This window comes from Varroa jacobsoni, unplaced genomic scaffold (genome assembly GCF_002532875.2).
Source record: "Varroa jacobsoni isolate VJ856 unplaced genomic scaffold, vjacob_1.0 scaffold_198, whole genome shotgun sequence".
Classification (NCBI taxonomy): domain Eukaryota; kingdom Metazoa; phylum Arthropoda; class Arachnida; order Mesostigmata; family Varroidae; genus Varroa; species Varroa jacobsoni.
In genome coordinates, this window is record NW_019213100.1 from 131253 (window position 1) to 152635 (window position 21383).

Here is a 21383-nt window from a genome sequence, read left to right on the forward strand (position 1 = left end):
ATATATGCGATATTTTTACGTTGCTCTGAAAAGCGTTGTTGGTGTGAGAACGGTGATAATATAAATTAGCAGAATGCGTCAGTTATTGAAAATCGAGTTGTCAAATTATAATTGTACTGTATCTGCGAATTTTAAGTCATTTGATTTCGTTTAAACATTTGAGATTTATGCAAACAGAGCAATAAACTTAGTCATTAATTAGAAAACGGCATGTTCTTCAAATTTTGCGGTTTGAGACTACACGTTTTCGCTCAGTCTATGCACTATCTACGAATAATCTAAATGGGTTTTTTTTGGAGTAAAAAATTAATAGAACGCTTAACAGTTCTTTTGAGAATAGCCTCGCGGACGTTCAGGCTTCATAGAAACATCACATTTACATAAAATGACGCACCAACGAAAAACTGATGTTAAGCACATTTAGCTTATTATCATTGAATGACCTAACTTCATTTATGCACTAACGAAATGCTAGCATAATTAGGACGGGATTCAGTAGGAATCGGCCACGGCTCTCACAGCAAAACGCCTTTTTCATTATCAAATGAAGATCACTTGCAAGTAGTCTCGATCAACCTTGATGTTATCTATTTAATATATGAAAACGCAATGATTATTTAGTCAAACCCTCATTAATATATCAACGAGGGTGATACCCTCCAAATACGGTCTTGATATTTTTCGACAATGTTAATTGTAGTTTTTAAGATAGGCACGAAAAACCTTAGATTACCTGAATTCGTGCAGAACAGAAAACATCATAAGAAGCCACGTTGAGTATAGAATTTATCCAAAGGATTTTACGAAAGCTGAACCCTCATATCTAAAATAACGTAAATCGTTTGTTGAGATAATTCTTTCACGGAAGCGGAACAGGCGTTACTGAAATAATGCGTCTACAAGTTTGGTGTATCTACTCCATTTTCTATGTGTTTTCAAACAAAATTTCTACCTTGACATTTGTGCCGTTCAAGCCTTGTACATAAGCTGCATTTAATTTAGAGACAGGAGAGAAACAGGCGAAGGAAATGAATGTAAACGATAGGGAGACACAAATACCCATATGAGAGATGATAAATGCTGATATATAAAGACAGTGTACATTGTTGTTATCTGTGTGTAATACTACTATGATCATTATAAGCACTATTTAAAGATGTATGTGTAGATGTACGTATATATGTGCATCTGTACGAACGAAATAGTAAAGCAGAAAGAATGTAATGATCCTCGTGCGAATGGCCAGTGTTGAGACCCACAATCGAAAGTAATGAGGATGATGAACAGCAACGTGTAAATAAATATAAACACTGTGACAAACGAACACGCTTAGTGGATCTTCAAATACTGTGTTGTCATTTAGTAAGCAGCTGAAGGGTACAGATAGGATCTGGTCTAACAGAGGACAATTCTTCTAGAGGCATATGATTTGTGGATATTATAATTGTTTGTTTATTTTATCACTTCTGTGCTAATCTAGTGCATATTATATGATCGATGTTAATAACAATGTTTGTTTTGCCCTTTAGGTTGGATCAAGCGATTGCACCTGCAAAGAACGTGGCCACCGATTTGGCCGATGCAACTTTAACATGGCGCACTGTTTAATTAGGGCAACGCCGAAGCACTCCGAAAAATCGATCAATGGGCATTTATGACGAAAAAATAATTGTCAATTAACGGCCATATGAATAAAACCGTGAATATTAATTTAATCTATGTACTTTCGTCTGTTTTACTTTAACTATGACATGCAATTCATTTGTAGTATGGTTGACAAGAGTTTTGTTGAACTACATCTTGTTATCATGTATGCTTTTTGACTCAAAAGGACATGCATTGTGCTCATAAACCTTGTAAAAATTATCTGTTATAATAAACAGAATAAGGTAGAAAATATCCTATATTTCTGGGATGCTCCATTTTCTTAATGATCTTCAAAAAAATAAAACGAGTACACGGCTAACATTGTTTATTAACTTAGAATAATAGAAAAGCATGGCGTGCTCATTGAATAACTTGTATGAGTTGAACGTGTCGATGACTTCCACTTACTGACACCCTCGGTTCCCCACAAGATTCGTGCTGCAAGATCATCTCCTATTGAGTTTAGAGCTATTCTACAAAATTGAATGTTGCTTCATGAGTGAGGCTGAGTACGATCTAAAAGCATGTATTTGAGCCGTTGTACTATTTTTCCACAAACGCACGATTCGTTTCTATATGAGAAATTAAAGAGACGTTGAAGAACAAAGCATTGTTTCCTGTAGGTTCTGTATATATATATATATAGTGTACGTTTCTTCAAATATCCTTTCTCTAAGCCTCCGAAGTACCTGTACTATCGGTTAACAATTAGCATCGGACTTAAAAAAGTGAAAAACGCAGTTTGAGTCCAGTTTTCGTTTGTGTTTCACATAAGCTGGTAGTCAGTCACAGAAAATTAAGCTAATAATATCCAACCAGAAATGCTTAAAGATTGTGCGAAAGTAAAAAGTACGAAACCCATTTTTTAAAAACACTAATACTAACATATAATTTGATTTACAATTCAATTTGCAGGACAGTAAAAGGGTTCTTGAAATAGGAATGCATGCACCTTGATTCCAGAGCAACTCGTTTGTAATTTTGAAGATGAGAACTATTTGATATAACCACGGCTGGCCAATATAGAAAAGATCACTGTGAAGTAATTCTGTTTACATATAGCTTTAGTGCTGTGATCAAACCTCTCCGGTATCGACACTTAACAATACGCACTGGTTCTCTGAGAGCCTTTAGAATATTACCAATAATTTGCAGAGGCTGTGAACCTTGCTATAAATAGTATTTATTGTCTATCAAAACGGAGCAAATGCATTCATTTACGGCGTTACACAACATATAAGCAAGTCTTGACAAGACCTAATCTATTCAGGATCCTAAACAAGAATCTAGCAACTCTGGTTCCAAATATTGGAAGCACGGGTTAATGATGACCGGTGAGCAATCAAAATATCTCACCAGTTTCGCCAACATGATAAGAAATGAAGAGAAGTTAATCAAGAGCTACTATTAGTAATTGTTACACAGAAAATGCTGACAACTTATGGGCTCTTATCCAGTTTCTGGCGAATTTGGTCAAAACAAAATAAATGAAATATATAACAAGACCGCGCAGTGTTGTCGTGTAGTAGATGGTTGTCTATTAGTTTTATATGCTATAACAAACCTCAGCTATAACGTTATTTTCTAATAGTTAATTTTCAATTAAGTCGTCATATCGTTTGCTATTCTTGTATGTTGCATGTCTGAAAAGGGGTATTCTGCAGTTGCAAAAAAAAGTCATTATGCAACACTCAATAGGTTCTTTGTCTGTTCGTCTCTGTACACCAACAAGGAGCTAGTTAACGTAGTTGAACCGAAGAAATTTGCGTTAATGATACTTACCTCGCCACAATAAAGCTACGCATATATATATATATATATATATATATATATATATACGATAAAGTGTAATTAACAAGCATTCGATTTGACCAAAGTACCCAATGCCTCAACCTATTATACGATAGGAGGAACACGTTACGGCGCCTTGCGCTTAGGAGTAGAGATCATAAAAAATCATCAGCTATATCTTATTCTTATTAAACTATTTTTCAGTTAAAAACCTGACCATTAACGCCACATAGTGACAGACTCTGGGCGAACACTACGTACACACTAATCGATAATACGACATGTTTAATGGCTAGACGAGTTGCCCCGGAAGCACTTATGCCTACCCTTCCCTAGTAAGTCAATCCCAATCGGGCCTTCCTCTTGAACAAGAAGGAGAAGTTGTAATTCTCACCATTTGAGGTACTTCTAACCCGCTAGTTGTAAGAAATACACGATTGCAAAGGGGTTGAACACTGCGCAATAATGAAAAGTTGAGTCCGTGTTGAACGTTGACTGATTATACTTTTATTTATATTGTGACATTTGTTTTACGTTTACTTTTTACAATTATTCTTCGTTTGTTGCCTTTTTTTCGTACTTAATCGCCGCCCGTAATCCATACGACAGCTCGCGCCTGTAACGACTTCTCGTCGTCACCGTCATCACTTCCTGTCCAGCTTTGGGGCTCCGTTTTACTGTTATATTTCTACTGTTCGATTTCAATTTCTCGATCTACGATTTTATTTTTGCCAATTAACCCCTCTTAAACTGCTTGTCGTTGTCATTGCCCCCGATTCAAGCAGTGTGTTTGCCCAACTGTGCTTTGCCATTCCATCGCTGCCGGACATTCGTCGCCATTCACTAGGAACGACCGAACCTTCTTTAATGTTGTTTTGAGACTTCATTATACTCTGCGTTGTATTTTTTTAGGTAAGTATCTTTTTTCTTACTTCAAAGATCGAAGTGAAGATCTTTATATCGGTTGACTTTTTCCATCAACTTTCGGCTCGGTTAAGGGTTTTTTGTTATTCCTCTACTTTTTTCACATCTTTCTTTGGGTTATACTGTCCATTTTTTTACAAACGTTATGTTATCCTTAACAAATTACTGTTATTAGCATATTTAAATAATAAAATTAATTTTATTCTAGTGTGTCTCTCTGCGCGACTCGTGTGTGTTACTAGAACATGCCGGTATCGTCGTTATACGTTGCTATTTCCTCTTTTTATTTGTATGTTTCCGTCTATGAGTTTAGCTAATGCGACCCTACACAAAATGTTGTTGTAATAAAGAACTTAAATGTATGGTTATTTGACAAGCGTCCGCGTCGGAGTATCCGTGTATCTGCAGATGAGTAGACGCGCACAAAGGTTACGAATAGTATTAGCACAGTGTCCTGTTCCCGTTTTGCAAAGTGACTCCGATCTACATGCATGCTGGAAAATGACGACCGTTTAATCTGTCTTTCTTGCTGGAAACAAGTTTAGACATGTCTAATCGTTCCATCAAGTCAATAGGATAAAAAACAAGTCTTATATTTGTACAACCGTTTGGTCACGACTTTTTTCCTTTCTGTATGTATTTGCATTTAAGATGAACAAGTTTACTCAGCAGCTTGTGGACCACCAGCTGAAGTGGACAAAATCCCTATTTCACAAAAATTTCGCTTTTTGTTCACCAACCCGAAAGACGATCGACAATCATCGTCAAATAGAAGATTTGTTTGGATAAACATCGATTTATTTCGAACAATTACTTATTAAACGGATATGTTTATTAGAAACTGTGGCGACATAATAATTTTACAAAAAAAATAATTTAAAAAAATATGCATTTATATATGCTTAGGCGCCGCTGCTCCTGATTCTTGCACGGACATATCACACTGTACTTCTGTTTTACCCTCCTTCGACATTTATTAATATCATTGTTATCGTCCTTCTTTGTGTTCTTACCCTTGAGCATAAATCAAGGAAACAATAACGGGAGACCCTTCTCCTTGTAAACAATGTTAGCTTTTATTTCAATGCTTGGTTACACCTGTTTCAGCTTCGTCTGTTACTTGTTTCTGTTGTGTGTAAATGATGTGTGTTAGTTTATGTGTCCATTTGTTTACATATGGATGTGTTGTAACTTCGCTTTCCGTTCAAGAGCTACTTTGAGGGATTTCTTGAGCGCATTAGGGAAATCACCCAAAGACAGAAGGATGAGCGCTTTTACAGGCGCGCAAATATGCAGCAGCTCCTCGTGTCTTTGTTATATATATATATCATTCACTGCTGTATATATATGCATATATATATATATATATAGCAGCGAATGATCAACGGATGCCAAATATATGTACGCTTCGGTTCTAGATAACACGGTCGAGTGAGAATGTTCTCCATTATTGAATAAATCAGAGTTAATATGATTTTGTTGCTGCTAAGCGTTCAGCAGAGACTAACATAACTGAAGATGGTCGATCGAATTAGAACACATTCTCACTAGAATGAGTTACTTTTTTTAGGGAATTGTTGAATAATCGCTTGACCGAAACGGGCACACGTTTAATCATTTATTATTACTGTGTAACCAAAATGGCTGGAATCAGAGATATGTAGAGACATCAATACATGAAGGACATACTAGCAAATGTTTCATTTGATAGCACGTCCTTCATTTATTGATTTCCCTACAATGACCTCAAGTCTCCATAAGTAAAATTTTGTGAATATTTTGTTCATTTTGTAGTTGACTCTCAGCTAATCGGTGGCTGGCTCCTAGTCAGGTTTACAGGACGCGTATGTTTGTTGCTGAGTTGAATGACTCAAATGCATGAGAACGCGGTTTATACATTATTATTGTGTCCCAATGTTCTACCCGGAATAGAATTTAAGCTAAACGGTCTCATTCGAAGACTCACCTGTGCTATCTTACAAGAAAAAAAACCTACATATTTCCTTTGCAAAGAGCTCATAATATGATCCAGATTATCCAATGGGGGCCTCTATACTATATGGATAATGTAAAAAAACGTAGTTATTGAGAATTAATTTGTTCGCTCACTCTGATTGATTGATTGATTTACTGCTCACCAAGTGCTATCCAGTATGCGATGCCTGTCGTTATTATTAAGAATTATTGTTTATATTATTATTATATTGGTAATGCAGTGCCAACATACAATACAGTATCAACTTTTAATAAAATATAAAAAAGCCTAACAAGATCATCTTTATGGTAAGCATCGTCACCATCTACTACCACACAAACTTCTTGTTATTCCTTATGTAGAACAACTCGCCACTTGCACTTGGGGTCCCTGAGCCCTTCTGACGGAACTTCATCAAGAAGAGATACTTTCTCGGCTTCATCATTACCCTTTTATGTAGAATCTTACCACCATCTTGTATCATTTAATAGCATTTTAGACTTTCTTTGTATAATATTAGCTTATTGCAAACAGCGCCATCTTCGCACTTACTACACGAGATAAATGCATAGCAGGGCTGTTCGCTTAAACTACATATTCGGCTTAACTTTTTGATTTTCTCTCGCATTCGTTAAAGTTTTTTTTCTGTCCCAATTTACCCCGTTCGGCTATACCTCCATCATTTGAGTGTATTATTTATATATTCTTTACTGATGCCGTGGGGTTTTCCACGTTCACTACGTCGTTGCGTGCCTCGCGTTTTCGGTTATTATTGACATGATAACCATTATTATTATTATTATTAGCATCCTTACATCATCGTATATATTAGTTTTTCGCTCTATATAATAATAAACATTCATCGTCAACATTTCTTTTCCTGTTCAGCTTTTTTGTCCTTTTTTCTTATATAAAATCATCTTCCGTTACTGCCACGCTCTTTTAAGAAGTTATCATTTCAACAGGTATATAGTTTTCTGCTGCGTATGTTTTGCTTTTGCATCGACGACTATTATTTGTTTATTCGTCTCTTGTTATTATGCTGCTACCCAGTTGTCGTCGGTATAAAAAACATGAACAAAATACACACAACAATACAACCTCATTTTCTTGCTTATTTCCCTTAATATAATTGTCATTATAGTTACCGTTTGTTCTTAGTTTATATATATATGTATATATATGGTCGTCATCAGTTCTTATATATAATTAACTATCTAGGGAGTCACAGTTGTCAACAATAAGTATCAGTACAATAAAATCAGTCTATGTTAAAGTTTGAGAGTAGTCGGCACCTACCATTGATCGAGGACGTCGACGTGTCCAAGCCTACAGGATGTATTTTTATTTATTTTTTTCGTTTCTTATATCTAACGTATATCCCCGAAGCGCCGTTTCAATTCTGGAAGAAATTGAAATTTCGCTTCTATTCCCTAATTCTTTTTCGTTCACCCTGTTGGCATTTACTGTGAAGTTCGTACCAACCATCCAGTATTTTCACTTTTGGGACTACTATCATTTTGTTATCTAATTCAGACACATTCCCCGTTAGATCTTTTATTTCTCCATGATCTATAAATAAATTCACTTACGTTACTTACAATTAATAATAAATTTATAACTATTCATCAAAATTTAAACCATTATATTTAATTATTATTACTTTATATATATGTATATATAAAGTCATTGAGAGCCTTGCAATAAATTTCTTCAATCCTGTTGCTGCAAATCTTAAACATTTCATTTTCTTATTAATTTACTCTGTAATTGCCTATGCTTTTCCACATTTCTATTTATACAAGTGTATAAAATAAAGCTAGCGTCTCAATTTTGTGAGAATAGATAAATATGTATTCTATTTCATCATAGTAAATATTGCACCACGTTACCCCAATATATGTATCGCTTACTGTCACAGTGTTAAACTTTTTTTTTTACAATCTTTACTTGATTTTCGTCTCATCGAAATCTTCCCTCCAGCACCGACATTCTCGCATTTCAAATATAATTATTATTACGACGTAATAATGAGGCAAAGGTTGCATGTTACTACTATTCGACTCTCCCGTGATTACTTCGGATTGGCCATGCTATACATTGTATGTTTTAAAATTGCCTCAACGACCCTATTAGAAGGTTAGGTCCCTCTCGTCGTCATAAGCCCGTTGTTCTTTGTATGTGATTCTTCTGCGATTTTAGCAGTTAGATATATGTATGGTGCCATCATAGAAAGTATTATGATGCTTAGGCTATGCAACTGAGTGACACATTGAGGGGGGCATTCCATATTATTATAATGGTTTACTGCCTCTAGTTACATTATAGAAGCTACCAATCTGTCATAATATTAAGTAACAGTGATAGTTTACGATACCTCTATATATATATAGATATATATATATATATATAATATGATTGGCATATCATGGACTTCGTACAAACACATTTTTGCTACTCTATCTGATATTTGAAGCCAGCATGAAGATCTATTATTATTTTGTCGTTCGATTGACCGTGGTCGGGCAGCACGGATGAGTTGGGGGTTATTTATGGCGCCAAGGATTATCCAGGAAAACGTAACAAGACAATAGCATTCCGCCGCGTCATGTTTCGCTTCGTTAGGGTCGCAGAGGTTTCAGGCTTCTGCAGCTCGTATTCGCTGGCGCGTCAACGGTCTTAGGATAGCGAAGGTGAGCAGTGATAACCATCGTTGAGTCGGATTCGTACCGCCATCACCGTTAATATTAGAATAATCTATGCAGCTTCCAGTAATATAGTAATACACAGAATATCTTTTACGGTCCACACCGAAAGCGAACAATGATGAGCTGTCGGTCCCATGTAAGTCTTCCGTTGTGTGTGTTTGCTTGCTTGACTGATCGTTCACGACTTGCCAGTTATCGTGCATATGACCTTTTTCAGACCTTAGTTACTAGCAGGAGGCAATACATATGTATAAGCACGGTAAAATTAGCGTTACTTTTCACAGTTAAGGTATTGTTATTTTGGGCAAATAAACACTATTATTATAGAATAAAAGAATATATATATTATTCTCGTAGGTGGGTGAAATAGAAAATCGATCGCAGCCTATTATCTGGGTGCATATAGCTGTGTGTGTGTGTGTGTATGTGGTTTTTCCCTAAAAGTTGAGATCGTTTTTGGCGATTTACCAGAGCTGATATACCTTTTCTGTGGTCCTATACAGCGAGCGCAAATTTTGTCCTGTGCTACTTGGACCTTAATTGTTAAGCACCGGATCTCGAATTGAAACCTAGTTTTTGGCCAGTGGCTACTGTAGAAGAGAACTCTCTCTCTCTCTTATGTCATACACAGTCCCAGTTACCGTAAGCATACCATATTAACAACTATGACTACTACGAGTACAACTTGAACTAATAAGAATTATTTTATAACTGACTTTACGCGGCTTAAGCATCGCTTGTTTCTTCATTTGGTCTTATATAAGAAATAACAGAAGGCAGGAAACAACAAGTATTTACAACAGACCACAGTTGAGTACCTCCGATGACCACACATCTGAGCGGGGATTCAGCCATATTACAAGGCAATGATTCCCTTTGGCAGCTCTGTCATAAGGAAGAGGTCGGCTGTACGGTAAGGCCGTTGGGACCTTGTCCTCTAGCAATCGGTAAACCAGCGAGGGTTCAAGCACTTTCAGGATTTTTCCAGGCTGGGAAGACGAGCCGGTACTTGTTCGCTTGCTTTTCCGCTCCCTTTACTTTATTACTCTTATCTACCGGCACATATATCAGTCAGTAGTTAAGCTTAAAGTAAAAGCATTCATCATCACCGTGTGACTGTGCAGAACATCATCTCGAATCATTACCGTTATGATCAGAGATGATCGTCGTCGTCGTCATCATTATCGACAGGTTATCGTTCCTTATCTAAGAATATCATAATTGAATATTAGGGAACAAGTGATTTTACTCAAAGAAAATTTACGGTGATTATTGTTTGAACAATGTCGTTTGCGTAATTTAGCGTGCACTCACGGAGTACTTTTATGGTTGGTTTCCGATCAGTCGCTTTTATCGACCATAACGTTTGAGACGCGATGCAGATGAAGGTGCGCCATTTTATGGTCTGTGGCCGTAGTGACAGAGCGATACTGTTGTATGCCTATCCGGTAGTTCTAACAACTAATTTCGCTAAAGCTGTTATTCGAGTCGGGAGGAGGCTGGCCGTTCCCGCTCTGAACTTTATGTCTTGGTGTTCGTCGATGATCAATACCTACGTTTGCGTATGATTTCTTTTTGGTGTTTTTATGCTGTGATGTCAATGGCTCGAGAATTGGGAGTTCCGCTTCGTCCTGAAAAGTTATAGCACATTGAGCAAGAGACATAGATTATTTAATATAACTTCTTTTTCTTTACTTTTATTATAGGCTATAACTGAAACAAACGTATGAAGTTGACGCCTGATGTACGGGTGAAGTCTTTTACTAGCTGTCCAACACGAATGAGGATGATATATTATATTTCCCTTTTTGATTCATATTGTTATTGTAGTTTATTATTTTTGACAAATATGTAGAGACATTTGTTTAAGTTGCGATCTTTCTCATATATATGTGAATTTTCTTTAACCACCTCAAATCGTAAAAGGGTCTGTTTTCATTGGGCTTAAATTTAGGTGTGTCTATCTACCTGTGATCGATATGACATATGCTGCGGGGGCGTTTGCTGATACGGGACGTGACTGCCGTGCTGTGGCGTCCCATTGACTGCCAATCCTAGTATATGATTGTTGTGCGCTCGTGGAGGCGGCGGTGCCGGGATTGTCGGCGAAAGCTGCGCTCCGCATATCGATGCTGGGGACAGAGGTGTGCCCACCGTTGGCGAGAAGGGTGACAATGGGCCCACTCGACTCACCAGATCTGTGCTGGGGGCTCCCACATACTGCCCGAACTGGCCCATTGGTACCATATAGTCGTCTAAAGGTGATGTAGGTGAGTTCGACTGGAGTTGATAGAGTGTAAAAAGGCATTATTAAAATTATTATGTGTTCCCATTTTCATTACTCATAAATATATTGGGCTTGTTTAAAATCTCATTAATTTAAAACAAACACTAGCTAGGGCAAAGGTCCAGCGGTGACCTACCTCTGCAGCGGCAGGCGGCGGCGATGACAGTAGCGGAGCACTCTCGCTGCCAGGTGTTGACCGATGTGTCGTTAAGTCAGATCCTGGTGTTTGCTTGTCCTTACCACCGCGTGCCCAAGGGTCAGAAGATCGGCCCAGACCATGAGTATTATATCCGGTTCCGATGTCAGGTCGCTCGATGGACGGCGCTCGTTGGAACGTGGGCAGAGCTGTTGACGTCACGTCGGGGTCCTGCGAGTTGAAAAAACAGATCATCTATTGCGCTGCATGTGCACTCATTAGCATTTATTTTCGTATACCGTCGCCTATTGTTCCTTATTTAACTAAAAAAGAAATTTTTTTTTATCTCAATATACGTTTTTTTCGTGAATCCCGCGCACATTTGAATTCAAACAAAGATATGTGCGCGAACCTACTTGATCCCGCTGATTTATTATCTTTTTATCATTCCAGAGGGTAAAATACACTTGTTTTTGATAATATCAACCTCAACCATCGTAAAGCAGTAAGTGATTCCTAACGAGTTTAGCGGAAAATACCTGCAAGCAGTAGCCAAGCCGCTCGAGAATAGTTCCGAAGGCCGGTCGTTCGTCCGGCGATGGGTGCCAACACTGGGTCATAATGTGGTACACCGGCCCCGGACATTTTACAGGCGGTTCTAGTCTTCCACCACTAGTTACCAATTGCATCACCTAAAGAGGCAAAGTAAAACCAACAAGGGTCATCGAGGTACTTTTATCGCCTTACTGGATACAGTAGTTCAATTGAAAAATAAATATGGCAACCTTAAAATTTTGTTGCCCGTAGATCTATTGTACCCGTTTGGGTTTGGGTCACCATAGAGATAATTTTTCTCTAGGTAAAAACATTAGAACTGGCGTTCATTGTACTTGTCACCTACATCGTTTAGTCATCTTCCAAGTTACGATAATAATAATAATAATAATAATAGCAACACCGATTTAAGATTCATAAGAAACTTCTGATTTATGATGGAAAACGTACCTCCTGATTTCCACGCCCAGGATATGGCATATATCCCATCGACATAACTTCCCAAAGGAGAACACCGAATGACCAAACGTCCGTTTTGCTGGTAAACATACCGTCGAGAAAAGCTTCAGGAGGCATCCATTTTACAGGCAGCATCGCCTAAGAGAAAATCAATGAAACAATACTTTTGCAATTTTATTCAAGCCTTGTCAATCCGAACTTAAATTAAATACCTAAATCTAGATATACATCAAATTGAAACATTACTGAGCGCAGGATCGTCTTACAGTGCCTCCTTTTTCATCTTTTCTCCGTTTTTTTACTTTAGTAAACCATCTCTAAGTACTCCTTCTTACCTCTTTCTTACATTACTAAGTACCACAAGGCTTAGGCACTCTAAGTTTATATCGAGTTCAGGCTCCAAATATGGATATTTCTAATGAAAAAAAAATGCATATTCAAGACCAACTATGTTTTGCCTTTTATTAAGGTCAACAGTTCCTTGTATAACGACGACTTTGTGACTGAAACGACTGCTCGAAGGGGTTTGTTAAGTTCAAAGATGAGATGTTGCTGTATCAAGAGGTTGTATCCCACTTTGAGGACCCCGGTTGATTAACAATTCTCTAGTTGACAGAGAAAGTAGGTTGCAAACAGTAGACTGTTATCGGACATCTTGAATGTATCGAAGTTTATCAGACATTAGATGTTTGAATGCGCCACAGAGTGGATAAAACGCGCGAAGGCCGGCTTTTCGTTGACCCCAAATATCTAATCCCTCACCGATGTTACCTCGAATATTACAATGACAGGTTCCCAAGCAGAATAGTTATGGAGGAAGAAAAATGGTACCTAGACTTCGCTATGAAACATATATATATATATGGTACATATAGGTAGCTTTAGGGAATAATCCTAAGCCCAGGATTAAGGCGGGCCGTCATCTGGAAAAGAACCACGATTTGCGTTAGGTGAGTGTGAAAGGGTTTTGTACATTGGGAAACTCTCGATTAAAAAAAAGTTAACAAAGGTGCTAATATAACTTAGTTGCTCTGATGATATTTTATAGAAAGGGCACTGTCGAGGCGCATATGGCAACGATCGCTAGTCCCCCTACAAGGGTTTAAGTAGGAGTTCCTTTTACACCTGTCATATTCTTCGGATATCGCACCGATGAGTTAGTCTTTTTAAATTCTTAAGAATATATTCGACAGTAAAAAACTTTTCTAGAACTGCGTGTATGGGTTGCTCAAAAGCAGACTTATAGATTTCTTCCAAGAAAAAATCAACAAATTTGTTGGAAGACGAAAGAATATATGGAAGTTTACGATGAATCCCTAATAAATTATGTTATTGCAAACGTTGCGTCTTTTGTAAAGTGAAAAAAATTTATTACCTTTACTTAGCTTTGCATCAAATACGTATTATAAAGATTGAAGGTGTAGGCATCAAAACCTCTGTCTTAGCAGGTAATAGTACGGAAATAACCTTCGGTTGCCATGCGTCAGTCCTACAATCGTTCTTGGACACCTAATCTTTTTTATTATTATTTATTATATAACTCTTTATTAACTTACATTGTACTATCCTACAATTAATATATTTCTGTCCAGTTGATATCCGTACCTTTCCGCCCTTACGATAATAATCCGCTCTATAGATATCTCGAGCCATGCCGAAGTCGGCGATCTTCACCTGGCGCTCTTCGGGCGCACGTGAGGTCAAAAGGCAGTTCCGTGCCGCAATGTCCCGGTGAATAAAGTGCTGTAATTAGAATGAATCCTTAAGTAAAAACCCTAAAATTTCAGTCATTTCGAAATAAAGGTCACAAGAAAGGTTCACGCCAGTCTGGGTCCGCTCTCTAGCCCGTCTGTGTACTAGGCTATTTTTTTGGTCTTGCTTCAAGGTAAAAATAGACCCCAGATACGACCCATATACCAAGTGAACGTTTGCCAGATGGAGATAGATTACTTATTAATAGCCTCATTCCTTTCTTAATTATTTATGATAATTTAATATAATCATATTAGTAGATAATCCTGGCACGTTCACCTTCTCTTCGAGGTACTGGCATCCGCGTGCAACATCCACTGCAAGCAGAAGCAGATCCCCCATGGAAAGGTTTCCGGGTCGACCGGGTTTGGGCCGAGACTCCCGTAAAAATGACTTCAGGTCCCCCCCAGCCAGGAGCTCCAGAACGATAAACCTGAGAATTAAGTAAGTGAATATGTTTGTTTTTAGTGAACTTCGTAAACCGCTTGTTCTCTATTATATCATATATAGATGTTTGATTGGTCACTAAGTGCAAACCACGTACCTAATTTAAGTTCGAATGATAATAATGATGTTAAAAGTAGGTAACTTCTACAATGCTCATCAAATTATTTCGATATACTGTCTTGTTACGATAAAATTCGAACCTATTCGAATACATCTGTGTTGTTCCGGTTCACAAGCAGGTTACCATAACACTATCTAAAGGTAATTATATTCTATGTTTCTATGCACAATTAGTCAAAAACGTCTATGAATGATTCTTATAATTCTTAAAAGAAATTTATATATGTATTGCGGCCCGATACGGCTGGTGTGCGTCTCACCTCGGCATTCGGTCGAAACAGACGCCGATAAAGGACACGATATTGGGGTGCTGGAATTTGCTCATTATGACCGCCTCCGTTACGAAGTCCTTCTCGGAGTCTGGTGCCGACAGCTCTGGCAGGGTTTTGACGGCGACCGAGAGCTCGGTAAGTACGTCGCCCACGAAACGAGTCAGTACACCTTCGTATACCTCGCCGAACGCTCCCTGGCCCAGAGCCCTACATAGTGACACAATCAGTTCGCAATCCGAATACAAGTCCGTTGTAATCACGTTAGCTTGGACGTAGTTACTTTAGGACTGCTCCTAGCATAAACCAAAGACATATTTTTCAGGCTGCTGCCCTACGAAGCGAGTATGCTTGTAAATGGATCTTCCGCAACGAAGTTATACAGCCGTTTTACAGATTAGAAAACGACGCAGATTCACAAAAGTTGTCAATTTTACATGGTTGCACGCTTGAAAGTAAGCCAGTTTTGTTAAGCTTCTTTTAAGCGAACTTTTATATAGCTTATAACTTATTTTGACTCGCATTCATATTACTGCCTGCGTAAGTGGAGGATATACTCATAAACACCTACAAGTAAATCATTAGGTGCTTTGGCTAAGTTTATTAATAATATATAAGAATAACTGAGCGAAAACGTACTTGACCAACGTGAGGCTTTCCCTGGGGATCTCCGGCAACTCCAGTCCACCATTTGTTCCTCCGAACTCATAATTCGGATTGTATTCCGTTACCATGCCGGTTTGCTGGCGCAACCGACTAAGCTGCAGTTCAACCGCAGACGATGAATGTTCTCGGCGTGCCCCTAGCAACTGGGAGTCGCGTTCTACATTTGCGCCTCCCTTACGGTGGGGGCATCGTAGCCCTGGAAATGTGACACATTATATACTTTATAAGTAACACGAGAGTGTACTATATGGCAACATGCACTTAACCCGCTATCAGTCAAATCATTTAAAATTTATCGGCCAAAGGAATGCCGATACGAAAACGCATCTCGCATAAGCGTACACCTAAATTCATAGATACGATTAAGATTCATCTGTAGCGGGGTGTCTTCATACGATAGTAAGTCGAACAGTGAGACATATAATCAATATGTATGTACAGTTTACTGTTCACAAGAATCTGATACTTCGGTGTTACGTGCCATGCACGTTTTTCTCTAATACGTACATAAAAACACACCGAGAAGGATGCTGGCGCCGAGTATACAGATCAGTAACATCATGAAGTAGGAAAGTTGCAGATCGGTAGGCAATCCCGAGTTCTCTGATGCAGCAGCCGAGCCCGCTGGCACACACGACACATCTGGATAGTCAGTCGTTATGGTACACGATAAGCAAATCGCGCAAGTTGAAAGTGACAACCAAACAGGAACAACAAAACGGAATTATATTTTAAAGGGATTTCATTATGTGTTCCGTCAATGAGGTAGTTTCTTAGGAACACTCTAGGTAAGGTGAGTACTAAGAAGTCAATTGGTTCTCGCTCTTAAACATTTGTGTGTGTCCTCATCGCTGAATACTGACTGTCACTTCGACTGACGACCCGAGCGGGATGCTGATGACATGCGCATCGGAAACGGGGATTAAGCGATGGCTGATCCGGACTCGCTGCACGTGTGGCCAACCAAACAGGTATGCAGAGCTCTTTACATGGACACGTAACGTGAAGTGAAGATACGACAACAACAAAACCTGATCCAGATGTGACATCCGCCTGCAATCAAAGCAGGCAACGCCCAAAGGCCGAGATTAACGAATTTCAATTACGGCACAATAATAATAATAATATTATTATATTTAGACTTGTTATTATAAACTGCTAGCCGAACAGGCACCCAGCAATTCCTTCAAGTGCTTACCTTGATTTTAACATTGCGATAGTATTTGAGGTAGGCAGGATGCTGGAGGCCACTGTAAACAGTTGCGCGATCAACGGCCTCTCTCTTCAGCACAAACGAACCCCCACCAGCGCCATTACGGCCACGTAAATCTGAACTTCCGGAAGGAGCGTCTCCTCCACGCCAACCCCCACCACCACCTCCGCCTTTTGTTATTATAAAGTACGAAAAAAAGCAGAAAATGAAAAGTAAGTATAATTGAAACACATTTAAACTTGCCTAGCTTAAGAGACATTAGCGCAAGTGAAGAACAGATATTACATACCGGTATTTATACGCGAAAGGAAATCTTTTTATAAGTACATGTGTCTTTATACTCAAACCTTATTACAAGTCGATTACAGGTTTAGGTAGTTCAGTTGCAGTAAGTTTTAGAAGCGAAGCAACGATTAACCTGTTCTACACTATTTATTGCGGCTACCAAACAAGCTGACAGATAAGTCCCAACGCAGTAACAACTTGATATAAAACAGAGTTGACTCAATTTGATCATTTTAGCAGCATCGATTAAATAAATGCACGCCACGAAGCCATTATTGCTTCCGCTAAATCGTTGCTGCTTCTTACCGAGACATCCGCCGCCACCTCCTCCAAAACCCCCAAAGGTTCGCCACTGATCGTAACGTTTGCATGGCAACCCGCCCGTTGCCCCTTCAAGTAGGGCACGCCCATCAACTGACGCGGATGCCCCGTTTCGTCCTGACCAGCCGCCCCCTGCGCCTGCTCTTGTCGCAGGATCGACGACGGCTGGCAAATCTGATGTAATGCTCCCCGGCGCTTGAGGACTCGATCCACCAACCGCGCTGCTGGCGTCAAACGCGCCCTCCTCATAAAAGATATCACCCACAGACTCTTTTGCATCCTGGAGAGAAGCAAGGAGTAAATGAAGGAAAGAAAGAAAACTGTCAGAAAAAACTGATATGGGTGTCAACAAAGGCTGCCATATGTGACCATCAAATAACGCTATACTACAAGCATATTTAACTATACAACTACACATACACATACATCTACAAAGCACATACATCTTTATATTCAATATAAAACCATACTTTACATATTCGTGCCTATGCAGTCGCGATCAACATAACTAATTACTTAAATACTATTATAAATAGCTGACAATATACTATATTGGTAACAAGATGACTTCACCTGATCTGTTTCGTCAGCTGCAAGTCCGCCACCTCCAGCAGCAATAATCAACGGCGTAAAACTACCGCCATGAAGTGGTGTCGAGGTACCCACGATTGCCGTTGAAGGTGGATCCTCACGAAACACGAATGTAGCCCCGCCTCCACCGCCTCCAGCTCCGGGGATCCGACCGCCCTGTTCATCTCGAAGCAGTCGGCGAGCTCTTTTTAACTCGGGATCGGCAAGAATCTCAAGCCAACGGTCGTAAACGGGACCGTTCGGACGTCGAAAATGATAGCTATTTTCAAAGGTATTCCCAGTGAAGCTGACCCAACGTTTTCGTCTTTGTTTACCGCTATTTCGTACACATGTCTCCTGGTAGGCACGCGGCTGTGGATAAGACACGATTTCAATGGCATGTTATTATTGGTTCAAGCCCCTGCCAATAATATACACATATTACGAGATAAAATGAGATAGAATCAGAGAACGTATGGGTAATCGATTATCTATCGTCTGATATCGTACAGGGAAACGATTTATAAAAAGTTCTATAAGACGAGTAACAAGAAAAAAAATGCAGATCTCGATCAAAATAGTCAATGTTGAGAGTCGTCCAAGTGGTTACTTTTTACGGTACGGCTTTAGTTAAAAAAAGACCGGAGACGATAAACAATACGCCTGTTACGTATGTATATAGCGTAACAACTTATCGAAACTACGACGAATAAAGGACTTCATTATTTCAGAGATGATACGCGACGGTACTTACTGGATCATCACAAGCGGACGCTCCTTTCTGGCCTACAAGGATGTAAATCTTTTCTCCTTTAGTTAATCGGAATGATGCCCGAACGTAGGCTCCTTCATTACGCCCTGCGCTACGGAGGCCCTGTCCGCCTGAAGCTCCTACCGCAAAGATTCTGAAAGACCCGAACGAAATTCACTAGACAAAGCAACACTTGCTAACTCAACAAGTTTGTAAGAGGCATAAAAGTTTACTAAATTAGTTTATATTACAGAATAAGGCTAACGGTTTACTAGCGTTCGACGGTAAGAGGGAGTAAAAGTGCGAGTGTAAAAACCGATAGGAATTGTCTCAATGCATTAGAGTAAATGTGTTAAACATTACGAGGAACTTACAAACGGAAGACTGGATGACCCTAAAAGCTGGCCTTGAAAGCAACTCAAAAGAACTAAACAACAAAATAGGGTTAAACTTGTTCATTTTCGAAATTATGATTTCTGCAACGAATCGCTTAAACACGGAAGTACAGTGAACAAAACTTTTTTAACTGCACTTTTTTCAGATCTTACTTATTTTATGCTACAAAACAGCTGGAGCCCTGTCTCTACTACAACATAGAACTTATTTTTGTGTGGGTCTTCGCTTCTTTCGTATGATTCACTTTGATCTGAACACGATACAAGTTTCGAGATAGTCCAAGCAGGTGATCCTGGTACACATACAGCTTATTCGAAAATTTATCTATTGCTAATGTTAACTATATAACCAAATGTATTACGTTAACATCTTTGCTCATTTGTTTCTATTCCACCAAACCAGGCACGGCAGTTACAATGTTAGAATGACTACTCACGTATAAATGGCGGTTTCGGGAACCTGCCATATTTGTACCCCTTTCAAACTTTTGGATACGCGGACATTCTTAGACAATGGCGCGTGATAACGTTGTCGACACTGATCGTCCGAAGGCCCCAATCGGCCAGTCACCCCGCATGTGTCGAATTCGTACTTCAAAGAGATATTGCCAGGATGTGTACGCTCAGAATCAGGATCATCGTGCATAAAATGGACTGCAGAAAAGAAATACGCGCGCAAACGTTTAATAATTTAATATACTGAACTATGATGAAAAACTTGATCTGCTATTTCGAACTACCTCTCTCATATTAGTAGTATAGATAAAAAAATTATGTTTTGTTGTCAAAATTGAGCTGGAAAGGACTTTCATATATATGGAGTATTTGTTCACAAAGCAATATATATTATTATTGCGAGCTACTACAAATAGAAAAATAATGTCTTAGGTAAATTATGTTCAGAATAGGTATCCTATAATAATAAACGTGGATGTTTTGATTGTGGAGTTGTTAAGGATAATAGCAGCCGCCAACATAAAGCAATCTAAGTTTGCCCCTCCAACCTGCACCTTACGTGTGTCCTGAATATTAGGAATCGCACACGTCACCACTGAACTGGAAATGATCATTAGTAATAATGCTTGCACTATCACTGACCAGGAAAGTCGCGGGTTTCATTAGCTGGGACGCCAAGCCCAAAACATTCGGGACTGAGCGATATATCGTCCAGGCCGAAACAGATTTGTGCATCCGACGCAGCTCGTAAGTGTTGCACATGCAACAGTACCCGAAACGGATGACGCAACATCGTTGGCAGGACTACTTGGACGCCGGTCCAACTATCCGTAACCATTTTGTCGTCTTTACGTGGCCACACCTCCATTACGCGTCCATCGGGGTACCTGTTCGAGGTGTACGGGGACATACACTCGATTATTGCAAATCTGGTAACAGCTTGATGTGATATCCAGTACGTAATTCTTCAGTCTGGATCACATGAACGCACCGACATATCGGTTTGTACCATCAATCGACATCACTGTAGGGGAGTTACCATTGTAGGTTTGGGTAAATAAAGGAGGAAACTAATTTACCAAGTTTGACCCACCATATTACAACTTACCGCTGACAGAATTGTTGCGGTCAACATAGACGGAGACTCTGTGATGTCAAATTACACGCCAGCTACAAATATCATATGTTATATGATCATTGTTCTGTCTCTCACAATCTCACCTGGGATCTTCCTCTTTAATCTCGATGTAAGCCCCGGCTGATCCCAGCCGCTTGGGCCGCAGATAGAAAAAACGGAAGTAGCAGCTGTGGAAGTACGCAGACGAATTATCGGAATGGTAGAACGGCGGCCTTGGATAAAGGGGTGATACCAGCGAGATCGGCTGAAGATTATTGGGAGCGCGTTTCCGCCGGCTGCACAGATAGCGACCTCGGCCTCTCGACGGGGTCGAGGAGCTGTTCCCGTGTCCGCTTCTTGTGTCACCAAGAGGAATCCGGCGGATTTCAAAACCGGCAGCTCCGGAGTCCCGACCAGGTGCGCTGACAGTCCAATTACAAAATGAATCGCCCTCGAACGAGCAGCGTCTGTTCGCAATAAGAACAAGAATTATGATTGAAAGGCAAGATCGTCACCGGTCGCATACTTAAATATATATG

General features: G+C 39.4%; 2 protein-coding genes across 3 annotated transcripts in view; one reads left to right on the top strand and one right to left on the bottom strand.

Moving 5' to 3' along the window:
* The window catches only part of LOC111273527 (uncharacterized), a 7191-nt gene extending 5303 nt beyond the window's left edge, over positions 1 to 1888 (top strand). For both annotated transcript variants that reach the window (XR_002687933.2, XM_086973531.1), the window contains exon 3: positions 1530 to 1888. Coding sequence is in view for 1 of the 2 variants with exons in the window: in XM_086973531.1 (XP_086829657.1) it covers positions 1530 to 1658 (129 nt within the window). In the remaining variant the exon portion in view is untranslated. The remainder of the gene's footprint in view (positions 1 to 1529) is intronic.
* A 2034-nt stretch (positions 1889 to 3922) lies between these two features.
* The window catches only part of Alk (Anaplastic lymphoma kinase), an 18958-nt gene continuing 1497 nt past the window's right edge, over positions 3923 to 21383 (bottom strand). Inside the window, exons 3-20 of the mRNA XM_022855149.2 lie at positions 20949 to 21311; positions 20370 to 20614; positions 19709 to 19925; positions 18880 to 19030; positions 18129 to 18497; positions 17500 to 17835; positions 16935 to 17192; positions 16600 to 16789; positions 16244 to 16378; positions 15710 to 15932; positions 15062 to 15280; positions 14514 to 14667; positions 14088 to 14225; positions 12474 to 12620; positions 12008 to 12160; positions 11469 to 11699; positions 11014 to 11325; positions 3923 to 10676 (exon numbers count right to left, since the gene is read on the bottom strand). Of these exons, the coding sequence (XP_022710884.2) occupies positions 10500 to 10676; positions 11014 to 11325; positions 11469 to 11699; positions 12008 to 12160; positions 12474 to 12620; positions 14088 to 14225; positions 14514 to 14667; positions 15062 to 15280; positions 15710 to 15932; positions 16244 to 16378; positions 16600 to 16789; positions 16935 to 17192; positions 17500 to 17835; positions 18129 to 18497; positions 18880 to 19030; positions 19709 to 19925; positions 20370 to 20614; positions 20949 to 21311 (4018 nt within the window). The 3' untranslated portion in view covers positions 3923 to 10499. The remainder of the gene's footprint in view (positions 10677 to 11013; positions 11326 to 11468; positions 11700 to 12007; positions 12161 to 12473; positions 12621 to 14087; positions 14226 to 14513; positions 14668 to 15061; positions 15281 to 15709; positions 15933 to 16243; positions 16379 to 16599; positions 16790 to 16934; positions 17193 to 17499; positions 17836 to 18128; positions 18498 to 18879; positions 19031 to 19708; positions 19926 to 20369; positions 20615 to 20948; positions 21312 to 21383) is intronic.